At 44.8% G+C, this 11605-nt stretch overlaps 1 protein-coding gene across 1 annotated transcript; it reads right to left on the bottom strand.

Annotated features, from left to right (window-relative positions):
• On the bottom strand, window positions 1–10985 carry bub1ba (BUB1 mitotic checkpoint serine/threonine kinase Ba). Its single transcript, XM_085771605.1, has 11 exons — window positions 10916–10985; window positions 10644–10798; window positions 8402–8496; window positions 6614–6675; window positions 6414–6508; window positions 5094–5369; window positions 3994–4241; window positions 2315–2433; window positions 1429–1642; window positions 786–901; window positions 1–118 (listed from the first exon to the last, which is right to left on the bottom strand). The coding sequence occupies exons 1-11, from the start codon at window positions 10951–10953 to the stop codon at window positions 10–12; spliced, it is 1527 nt and encodes a 508-aa protein (XP_085627731.1). The 5' UTR covers window positions 10954–10985; the 3' UTR covers window positions 1–9.
• Between the last annotated feature and the right edge of the window lie 620 nt (window positions 10986–11605).

Genomic DNA, 11605 nt, shown 5'->3' with positions numbered 1-11605 from the left:
GGTCAGAGGTCACATGGAGAGCTGCTCCTTCAGCTCCGTCAGCACCGACAACGAACTGCGACCGCCGGAGTTCAGCAGCGTCCGGAAGAACCGGCGCCAAGTTCTGGAGAACACGTCACTATAACACAGGTAATAACACGTCACTGTACGGGACAGACGGGTAATAACAGCTGTAATAACACAACACAGGTGTAATAACAGCTGTATTAACAGTGTAATAACAGGCAGGGCATCTTTGGCATCTTGTCTAGGATACTCAAAAAAACAGTTACTGCAGATCCCCTAGTGCTCATTCTAGGGGACTTGGCCAGACTTCCTGGTTTTACTCTGCATCAGAAAAGGCTTATTCTGCTCTCCACGACAGCCGCTAAAAAATGTATTTTAACAAATTGGAAGTCAACAACTCCACCATCTCTAAAACAATGGTGGAATGAAATTTTATCATATTGCACACCCGAGAAAATCATGTACAGTGTGAGGGGTAAACCAGAAATATTCCTCAATATATGGGGGCCTCTGATGAAAATAATCCCCCAAATCGAAGCTTCCATTGATTGAATGTAATCATGTAAAATTATGTATAATCATGTATAATTATGGCACATGTCTCAAATTGCTCTTTATCGTATGTATTTTTCATATCCTGCGCGGTCTGGCGGGGGGTGGGTAGGGTATGGGAATGTGTTTGTGTGGACTGTCTGTCTTTAAATGTTTTGTAAATGTTATAATTGCAAATAAAAACAAGTAAAAAAAAAAAAAAAACAGTGTAATAACAGGTGTAATACCAGGTGAGGCCTCCAGTGAAGCGCTCGGCCGTCCAGCCGTCCTCGTCCTTCACCAGAACCATCGAGCTGCCGGTCAGAAGCAGGTGAACGGCTTCGGCCACGAACACCAGGTCCAGCTGGGAGGGGGGGGGGTTAGAGTTTAGACTAGAGTCAACTAGCACTGGAAAAGAGAGTAAGGACACCTCCATTGAGTCCCGTGGTTAAAGCCTCATGCCCCCTAGTGGCAGGATGTGGGTGTTGCAAAAGCGCCCAGAAAACTCATTCACTCCAATGTATGTGTGTTGCCCACTGGCTTGTAAATTGATGAATTGAATCAGATTATACTTATAATTTGTTTATTACAAAATGTAGATTGAAGCATTAATGTAGATAACTGTTTTTTGTTTTTTTTACTCTCCTATGTGTTAATGTTTATCTGTAAAGGATCCTCAATGATGCTATTAACGTGGGTGATCTATAAATGTCCTTAAATTATTGAAAACACCACACTGCTCATTCACCAACAATGCAGAGATGTCTGTTGTTGCTCTCTTTTACAGAGCTCTAGAGTCCACAGGTCTACAGTGTGTTACAGGTGTGTTACAGGTGTGTTACAGGTGTGTTACAGGTGTGTTACAGGTGTGTGTGTGTGTGTGTGTGTTACCAGCTGGGGGGGGCCGCTGGGCTCCAGCAGACCCAGGCTGATGTATCTCCGGGCCGACGGCAGCTGCTGCACCGAGCCGACGTCCTGCAGGTCCAAGTCCACGGAGCAGGACCAGTCCACCGGGAACAGGCAGCCAGAATCCATCCCACCGCTGCAGCCACAGAGAGGCGGGAAGAGACAGGAAGTCAACAGGAAGTCAGTCACATGACCCCCCCTCCCCCCCCCCCAGGTGTAATCTAGTGTTTTGTAGTGGGTAAACTGCTGTTACCTAGCAACCAGCGGTGTAGTCTAATGTGTTGTAGTGGGTAAACTGCTTTCTAGGTGGTAAACTGTTCATGTATCACATAGACGCTGGTTATCTAACTGTTTTATATCAAGGACCCAAAACTGACACAAACTAGACCACGGACAAAACACCAGAAATACACAATCAATCAATGTACGTTTAAATTAGGCGTCCATTTCTAGAAAATAGTGGTAAAAATTATCACAAAAAAATAAACAAAAAAGTTTTTTTTTTTATTATGGTAAAATTCCCCCCCAAAAAGTTTTAAAAATTTTAGAAGAGACTGGTAGAAATTTCTCAAAGAAATTCTAGGAAAAGTGGTCAAATTAAAAAATTAAAACAATAATTAAAAAAGTGATAAAATTCTAGTAAAAAGTGGTAAAAATTATCACAAAAAAATAAACAAAAAAGTTTAAAAATGTTTAGAAGAAACTGGTAAAAATTTCTCAAAGAAATTCTAGGAAAAGTGGTCAAATTTAAAAAAGAAAAGAAAAAAGATTAAAACAATAATTAAAAAAGTGAAAAGATTCTAGGAAAAAGTGGTAAAATGTCAACCAACTGAGTAAACCTGAGTATCATATAGACTACACCACTACCTACCTGCAGTAGAGCAGGTCGGGCTGCAGCGCCGCGTGGACCAGACCACAGGAGTGGATCTGAGAGACCAGCTGCAGCAGAGACACCACACAGTCCTCACGGGGGGGGACACACTCCCCCAGCTCCTACACACACACACACACACACACACACACGGGGGGGGGGAGAGACACAAGACTGTTTATTAAAGGAATAGTTCACCAAAAAATGAGATTCAGTCATTATTGCCTCCCCCTCATGCTGATGAAAACTACTCGAGTAGTTTTTTATTCCTCAAAGGTCATCTGGAGACCCGGGAGGCCGGGTAATAATAGAGCCTGACACAAAAACATCCATAAAACTACACAACAACCATTTAATATTCCTCCACACTGCTCGTCCACTGCAATCCAAGTGTCCTGAAGGGAGATAGTCCAGAGTTTACTGGAGTAAAGTCCATGAACATGAGAGCGAGCACCAGGCAGATTCACTACAGGACTACAGCAACCCGGGCTCACTCATGGTTGAGGGCCTAGAAAGCATTCAAAAAAACATTAGAGGTGGTGACAGACTCAAATTACTGTTGCAGAGGGAAACTTTTGACATTTATCAGATGAAAGCTACTATCTATCCAGGTTTAAATGAAGACATTGATTTCAGTCCTTCTTTGTAACAACATTTTCTGTCATTCTTTTCCACTGTTACAGAGATATGGTGTTTCTCTTTTTCTTTTTCTCTGAATTTCATGGTTGAACAATTGGTGGTGCCATCTACTGGTCATGTTCCCTCTTCTCCCATGTTCCCATGATCCTCCTACCTTTCCAGGTGATTCCAATCAGCCTATATCAGGAGCATCCGCATGCTGAGGGCTACACCCTGAAGAAGGCTTCTGCCGAAAACGCGTGGGCTGTAACCCACTCACATGTTTTTGTTCAATACAGCCATTGTATAAATAAAGGCTTTTTATGCAGGGTTTATACAGGAATCTTGAAGTTAATTCTAATACCTTTTTAAGACTTTTTTCAATACCTTCTCAATATTTTTAATACCTCACCGCCACTTCAATCTGTAACCATTTACATCAGTGACACTTTTAACTCAACAGTTTTAGTTTGTGATAAAGACTCTAGACCACTATGATACAACAGAACTCAAAATAGGCTGGGATAATAAATCAAAGGCAAAGTTTATCAAAAAATAAAAAATAAAAAATTGCTCCACTCTCAAAAAACAAAAACAACAATCTTCTTTTCTTTTTTATGTACTGGTTCATCTTTGTTTTTTGATCAAATTAATTATATTAAGTTTATTTGTCCCCCATGGGGAAATTTGTCTGACTTTCACAATGTTTTTTAGGACTCAAACTCTTGGACAGCTAATTTAAAAAAAAATACCCTCAAAATTTAAGACTTTATAAAGTCGTGAAAAGACTTTTCAAGACTTTTTAATACTTTTTAAGAGTCTTAATTTTCCCAAAATTGATTTATCACCTTTTAATACTTTTCAAGACCCCGCGGATACCCTGTTATATTATTGAAGAAAAGTGCCTTGGATTTTCCTTTTTTGACCACCAAAGAGCACCTTCGTCATATGTTTTGAACCTTCTGAGCACTCAATACAGGACTGTTGAGGCTGTAAAGATGTCCTAAATTACGTTGTTTGCTGTGGACGAGCAGAGAAAGAGCGGAATGAAAGAGACTCACGGTGAACATGTGGTCAGGTGGACAGGTGTAGACGGTGATGCAGCCGTCCAGGAACAGGAAGCAGCTGACGGCCGGTAGAGAGGAGGAAGAAGAGCTGTTCCTCAGGCGACTGAGCTGGTGATGGTCCCAGGGGACGGAGCTGCAGCCGTCCACCTTGATGAGGACGCAGTCGTCCTCCGTGGCGCCGCTGTAGACGCAGAACGTTCCTCGCTCCAGCACTTTGGAGCAGATCTGATACACGACGCCTCCTGGTGGACACACGCAGCTCAACAGTCATCTAGACCACACTGCAAAAACTCTACATCTTTACAAGAATATCTGTCTTATTTCTTGTCAAAACTAATCTCTTTCCAGAGAACTTTAATATTCACTTGTTTCAATCTAATTTTCACTTGAAATAAGTAGAAAAATCTGCCAGTGAAAGCAGGTTTTTTGTGTTTGTAATAAGGAAGAAAAACTTGCTCCACTATCAGATTTTTCTACTTATTTCAAGTGAAAATCTGCTTGAAAGAAGTAAAAAGTGTCTAAAAACAAGCTGCTTTTAATGTGATGAGTCTTATTTTAAATATAATGAGATTAGTTTTGATGAGAAATGACATTTTGACTAGAAATAAGACAAATATTCTTGGTAAGATTTAGAGTTTTTGCAGTGCAGTCATCAATACCACACTGCAAAAACGCAAAATTGTATTGTATTTGTCTTCTTTCTTGTCAAAATGTCTAATTTCTAGTCAAAACTAATCTCTTTCCACTTAAAATAAGACTCATCACCTACAAATTAACTTGTTTTTAGATCATTTTCATTCATTGCAACAAATTTTCACTTGAAATAAGTAGAAAAATCTGCCAGTGAAAACAAGTTTTTTGTGTTTGTAATAAGAAAGAAAAACTTGCTCCACTATCAGATTTTTCTACTTATTCCAAGTGAAAATCTGCTTGAAAGAAGTAAAAAGTGTCTAAAAACAAGCTGCTTTTTATGTGATGAGTCTGATTTTAAGTAGAATGAGATTTGTTTTGACTAGAAATGAAATGTGTGTGTGTGTGTGTGTGTGTGTGTGTGTGTGTGTGTGTGTGTGTGTGTGTGCAGCAGCAGAACACACCCAGCTGCAGACAGCCGCTCACAGGGGGGAGGGGCCGGCCCTCACTGTGGACACCGGGACAGGAAGTGACATCACAGCGCTCCAACAGCCGCCGCCGAAGCTCCGGGTCACAGGGGTCTGAGTCCTGGTCCTGATGGTCCTGGTTCTGGTCCTGATGGTCCTGGTCCTGGTCCTGGTCCTGGTCCTGGTCCTGGTCCTGGTCCTGGTCCGAGGTCAGAGTACTGGCCTCAACACTGGTCTCCTCTATGGGACTCAGGTTCTTAGTGGACGTAGAGACTGAGAGAAGGAGAGAAGGAGAACATGTGAACACTAGAAATTTTCCTCTGGGAAAATTTTACAAAGCTTTACTTGAAATTTTACCTGTTTATCTCACCAGCTTAATCTCACTTAGAATCTGTAATTTACACACTCGTTCACAGAATACCTTGGTTTTACAAATTCCCAGTATCAGGACAGAATTGGGGAAGAAGACTGCCTTTCAGTTTTATGCCCCCCAAAAGTGGAATAACCTACAAAACTGTCTGAAACTGGATCATCTTATTTCCTTAGATAGTTTTACAAACTTATTATCGAATGTTTTACAACCTGTATGTAATTGTGAATCATGACCTTGTATATTGTAAAATTGTGTTTTTGTAATCAGGGCGTGAAAAAGAGAGCTCGCTCTCAATTGACCTTCCTTGAATAAATAAAGGAGAAATGAAATGAAATCTTTCTATAAGCACTGACACGGAGGAGCTGTAACCACATTAGGTTACGTGTGTGCGTTTATAAACATTTAAACGAGCTCCAGGTGGATTGTTTATGAAGTTAACGAGCTCTGGTCTGAGGCTCAGAGGTTACCACGGCAACTCGAGGTGGTTACCACGGCAATACGGGGCCCCCCAGGCTGAGGCAGACAGGAACGTTCGAGAAAAAGAGTGATTTTCTGCCTCTGCACTGGTCTCGCATTTAGGCTTACTGTGACAAAACGGTAACTCCTATCAGAACAAAACACAGATCATCATCGCTGTAAGGACTTCCTGAACGATTTGGTACGATTTTGGTGTTTCTACAGTAAATATTTTGCAGAAACGTGCGATTTTAAAACATCGGTCCATTCTGCTTCTCTCAGAAAATCTTTGTATTGGAGTCAATGAGGAGCAGAGACAGACGTGGCCGCACTCAGAGGCTGATTCTGTAAATTCTGTAAGTCTCTCTGATATTTTGAGCACATTGTGAGAGACAGAACAAGTTTGTCTACAAAAGAATAATAATAAGTAGGAAAAAAAATCGATTTTGAGAAGATGAGAAGACAGAGCGAGCGGTTCTGGTTCTGACCGGCAGCGGAGGTCCGGCTGTGCGGCCTCTCGGTCTGGACCTTCAGTCTGGTCTCGTCTGGACGGAGGAAGACGTCGTCCTGCAGCTCAGAGCTTCTGCTGAGGACAACACACACACACACACACACACACACACACACACACATGAAGAGCTGTGTACGTGTGTGAGCGAGAGTGTGTGTGTGTGTGTGTGTTAATTACCCAGCAGGCTGTGCGGTGGCGGACTGGGGCTCCTCATAGACCTGGAAGGAGGAGCCTTGAGCCTGAGAGGGAGGAGCCACAGAGGTCAGAGGTCAACCAGAGATCCTCTATAAACCAGGAAGTGTCACTACTCTGCTCCAATGATATGAAATGTTACAGCTTCACTTCCTGTCTCCTAAAGGGGGCGTGGTCTCCTAAAGGGGGCGGAGTCACTAAAGTGGGTGGAGTCACGGTCTGCTGGTCTCCTAAAAGGGGCGGAGTCACTAAAGTAGGCGGAGTCACGGTCCGCTGGTCTCCTAAAGGGGGCGGAGTCACGGTCAGTTGGTCTCCTAAAGGGGGCGGAGTCACGGTCAGTTGGTCTCCTAAAGGGGGCGGAGTCACGGTCAGTTGGTCTCCTAAAGGGGGCGGAGTCACGGTCTGCCGGTCTCCTAAAGTGGGCGGAGTCACGGTCTGCCGGTCTCCTAAAGTGGGCGGAGTCACGGTCTGCCGGTCTCCTAAAGTGGGCGGAGTCACGGTCTGTTAGTCTCCTAAAGGGGGCGGAGTCACGGTCTGCCGGTCTCCTAAAGTGGGCGGAGTCACGGTCTGTTAGTCTCCTAAAGGGGGCGGAGTCACGGTCTGTTAGTCTCCTAAAGGGGGCGGAGTCACGGTCTGCCGGTCTCCTAAAGTGGGCGGAGTCACGGTCTGCCGGTCTCCTAAAGGGGGCGGAGTCACGGTCTGCCGGTCTCCTAAAGGGGGCGGAGTCACGGTCTGTTAGTCTCCTAAAGGGGGCGGAGTCACGGTCTGTTAGTCTCCTAAAGGGGGCGGAGTCACGGTCTGCCGGTCTCCTAAAGTGGGCGGAGTCACGGTCTGTTAGTCTCCTAAAGGGGGCGGAGTCACGGTCTGCCGGTCTCCTAAAGTGGGCGGAGTCACGGTCTGTTAGTCTCCTAAAGTGGGCGGAGTCACGGTCTGTTAGTCTCCTAAAGGGGGCGGAGTCACGGTCTGCCGGTCTCCTAAAGTGGGCGGAGTCACGGTCTGCCGGTCTCCTAAAGTGGGCGGAGTCACGGTCTGCCGGTCTCCTAAAGTGGGCGGAGTCACGGTCTGTTAGTCTCCTAAAGGGGGCGGAGTCACGGTCTGTTAGTCTCCTAAAGTGGGCGGAGTCACGGTCTGTTAGTCTCCTAAAGGGGGCGGAGTCACGGTCTGCCGGTCTCCTAAAGTGGGCGGAGTCACGGTCTGTTAGTCTCCTAAAGTGGGCGGAGTCACGGTCTGTTAGTCTCCTAAAGGGGGCGGAGTCACGGTCTGCCGGTCTCCTAAAGGGGGCGGAGTCACGGTCTGTTGGTCTCCTAAAGTGGGGGATGAATCTCCTTGTTGTTTACAACTACTTCCTGGTAGAAAACCAGCATGAGAACAATAGTGACGGACGAGAGTTTCACTATATTTATCTACTTTTTCATGTCACTATATCACCGTTTAGACTAATCTGATGTTTGTAAAGTCTATAAAACCAATGATTGGACAAACATTACTATTTACGTGTGCACATTTTTGTAATTAGTCATGGTTATCAGAGATTAGCCGGGCTAACGGTTAGCTACCTGTTTAACTTTAATAACTCAGTGACTCAATAAATGGTCCATAAAAAAATATTTTCTCCAGCGGATATCTGAGATATATAGCTAAACTCTCGTTCGTTACTATTGATCTCATTCAAATTACAGCTGGTTTTCTACCAGGAAGTAGAATGTAAACAAGGAGATTCGGTCTATAGTGTAGTACATTGTGTAGTACAGTGTGTAGTCCAGTGTGAGTTACCTGTGGTTGTGAGTTCTTGAGCAGCAGCAGCCTCCTCTTCTCCTCCAGCTCCTCACTCAGCTTCTGCTCCACCTCCTTCAGCTGCTGCAGCCGCTCTGCAGGGACACACACGACACGGTCAGTGAACGCACCACAGGTCAGTGAACACACCACAGGTCAGTGAACGCACCACATGTCAGTGAAAGCTAGGGATGCACGATAGTTATCAGGAAATTATGACGTCATTTCGAGAAGTCCGATATCATAAACTTATCGGCCCGATAAGATTTTGTATTTTGTCAGCACTGCGGTGTGAGTTGTTTTTTTACCAAGCGCTCTCCTACATGAGACCTGAACGGCCTGCAGTGAATGCTGCGTTCAAGTGGCCTCCATATAAATCGGAAAAACAACTTTCTGACTGAAAAACATAATCTGAATACTCCCTCATTTCGGAAAACAACTCGTCATCTCGGTCAAAATTTTGTTAGTTGCCGACTTGACGTGATCAATGTCTTATCCACAGTATTTTACCAATTACCCATGTTACACATAAACCATAGAAATATGATCATAAAAAGGTCTGAAGAACGGCTCGCAAAAAGGGAACTGGGAACTCCCGTCAACACGTGAACGCAGCACAACGTGTGTAACGTTACGTTTGTAAACAGAGAGCATGACGGCGTTAATGTGGGACGGTAATAAAGAAGACAGTTCGCTGGATATTGGTAATAAATGTTCCAAGCAAGTTCCACAACGAGGGAAAAATAGCGCGAGCAAACCTGGTCAGTCACCTGAAACATGAGCGTCGCTCCGACAGAATTTTTTAAAGCTACTTGGACGCAGCTAAAGTCGCGAACAACATAAAGCTAACCGTAAGAAGCCACCAACCAGCCAAGTTTTTTAACTTGTAGGATGCACTTTTCCCAGTAGTATTTGCATCAGTTCTAGAGTCTTTTATTTTTACATCAATAAGTAATGCACCTTATTTAAATAGATGTTCATTTGAGATATCAAATAGTTTTGTTTGATATATTTTAGCAAATGTTTGAAAGGCTTGTTAATACAGTAGAATATCTTCATTTAAAGAGTGAAAACTGTTTTTGGTTTTGTTAACTCATTGAGTGCCAACCACGTAATTTCTCGTTTTTCGTTCCCATGCGTTGAGTGCCAAAAACGAAATTTTTCGTTTTTTGCTTTTTTTTTAAATTATGAAAATAGACACTTTAATACACATTATATGTAAATTTGGGGACTCTACGACGAGGAGAACTGAAATAGATGACGATCAAAGTCACATGACAGCTCATGATCTGGAAGTTTTTATCATAACTCAGCTTCTGCAAACGGAGTTCTGCATGTGGATGCAGCAGCTGCTCTGCTCTCACCCGCGAGGCTGCAGCAGCTGGGAGCTGAACCAGGAAGCTCTCAGCCCACTGTCCCGCCCGGTCTTCATCTGGAGCAACACCGTGTCCTCCCCAAAGTCCTCCCGCGGTAAAATCTGATGGTCTCTGGGCCAAAGCAGACCGGCACCACCGACCCGTACCACAGAAGGACCGTGACCACCGGCGGGACCGGTGTTCGCGAGCCGCTGTGGCCGGCAGAGCCTCACGTTCCGCGGCGAGAGGCTGTGACACGGCACGGTGCGTCTGTGTTATTGCTGTTTAGTGGCGCCCCCCCCGCCCCCGATGGTGGTTTTGTGAATAGAACAACAATTGTTGTATATATTTATCTTATACGAGCCCTTTGATCCAGAAATGCGAGTGTCAGAAGAGCGACAGACACAAACAGAGCACCTTTCATAAAAGACGCTCTATCTCCTTTTCTAGAAAAAAAGGAGGGATTTTGGTGAAACCCAGCCATGTTTAGCTTGACTTTTCTCAGGAACGGAGGCACGTAGAAACAAACGGTTTGTGGCCATTTGAAGGATAAAGTTAAACCTTTCAAATGAGCCACAGTATGTGTTGGTGGCAATAATATAGAATACACTATGGCTCTAAAATAAAAAGTCAAATATGGTCTAATTTGCCGGTACACTTGACTAAAACTTTGGAAAGGAGCGCGGCACTCAATGAGTTAATAGTATTGATGTCATGATATATGTTAGGTCCTCACTAGTCTTTCTTATCTCCCGGTATGTTCTCGGTTATCGGTATCGGCTTCAATATAAAGTTATCGTGCATCCCTAGTGAAAGCATCACAGCCTGCGGGGGGGGGGTCAGTGAAAGCATCACAGCCTGCGGGGGCGGGGGGTCAGTGAACGCACCGTCCATTTCCCTGCGCCTCCTCCTGAACCATCTCTCGGCCCTCAGCTCCTCGAAGGTCATCTCCTCTGCTCCTCTCATCAGCTCCTCTCTGCAGTAGCCGCTCCTCTGGTTGGCCCCGCCCCCTTCCTCCTCAGGCCCCGCCCCCTCACACTGGCTGCAGCAACAGAGCAGGTTAAATACAGACCATCATAGGAAACAGTTTTAAAGTCTGCCAACATGGAAACAAACACACACACACACACACACACACACACACTCTTACCGCGTGCACGCCGATGCTCCCACCTGCATCACAGAGCCGTCCGCCATGTTTCACCTGGACCAATCAGAGACAGAGCAGCACAGACGGTTAAAAACAAACTGTTTCTACATTAAACAGCTGCAGTGCAGACTAACTTCATTTACCAGGAGCACAGTTCCCTCCTAACTTAAAGGGATAGTTCAACATTTAGTCAAACTGGCCCATCACCATAACCCCTATAGTCATAGCAGTAGGTTTGTTACCTTTAATTGTCGGTCAAATACACAATCCAACAACTCCACAACGCTCTGGTGGACAAGTTGTGAGCTGCACATTCACCACGCTATGAGATAATAACACAACGTTACCACACAGAGTTGTTGTAGAGGGAAATACAGAGACTGTTGATGAAAAACTGTCCCTGAAGGCAACGTGCATCAGAGGTTTTGCATGAATTTCCCTTCTAAAACAACTCTGTGTGGTAACGTTGTGTTATTATCTCATAGCGTGGTGAATGTGCAGCTCACAACTTGTCCACCAGAGCGTTGTGGAGTTGTTGGATTGTGTGTTTGATGAGTTTGATGAGGGAAACTAAAAACAGCTTGCACCGACAATTAAGGGGCCGTGTCCACCGGACGCGCTTTCAGCTCTGACAGCGCTCTCAGCGCTGCTTTCCCAGCGCTTAGCGCTCTCTCTCTCCCTCGTCAGAATGCCGCTGTT

Source organism: Trachurus japonicus, chromosome 24, assembly GCF_045865225.1.
Source record: "Trachurus japonicus isolate A0001 chromosome 24, Traja_1.0".
NCBI lineage: Eukaryota > Metazoa > Chordata > Actinopteri > Carangiformes > Carangidae > Trachurus > Trachurus japonicus.
Note: the sequence above shows the minus strand (reverse complement) of the source record. Positions and strands in the feature narration are given on the sequence as shown.

Bases quoted from the DNA above. Each gene is read 5' to 3' on its own strand.
- bub1ba (XM_085771605.1), bottom strand. From the start codon at position 10,953: ATGGCGGACGGCTCTGTGATGCAGGTGGGAGCATCGGC. The intron at 8,497-10,643 runs GTGCGTTCACTG...GTGTCCCTGCAG, and splicing joins GAGGCGCAGGGAAATGGACG to AGCGGCTGCAGCAGCTGAAG. The intron at 5,370-6,413 runs GTCAGAACCAGA...TCCTTCTCTCAG, and splicing joins CAGCCGGACCTCCGCTGCCG to TCTCTACGTCCACTAAGAAC.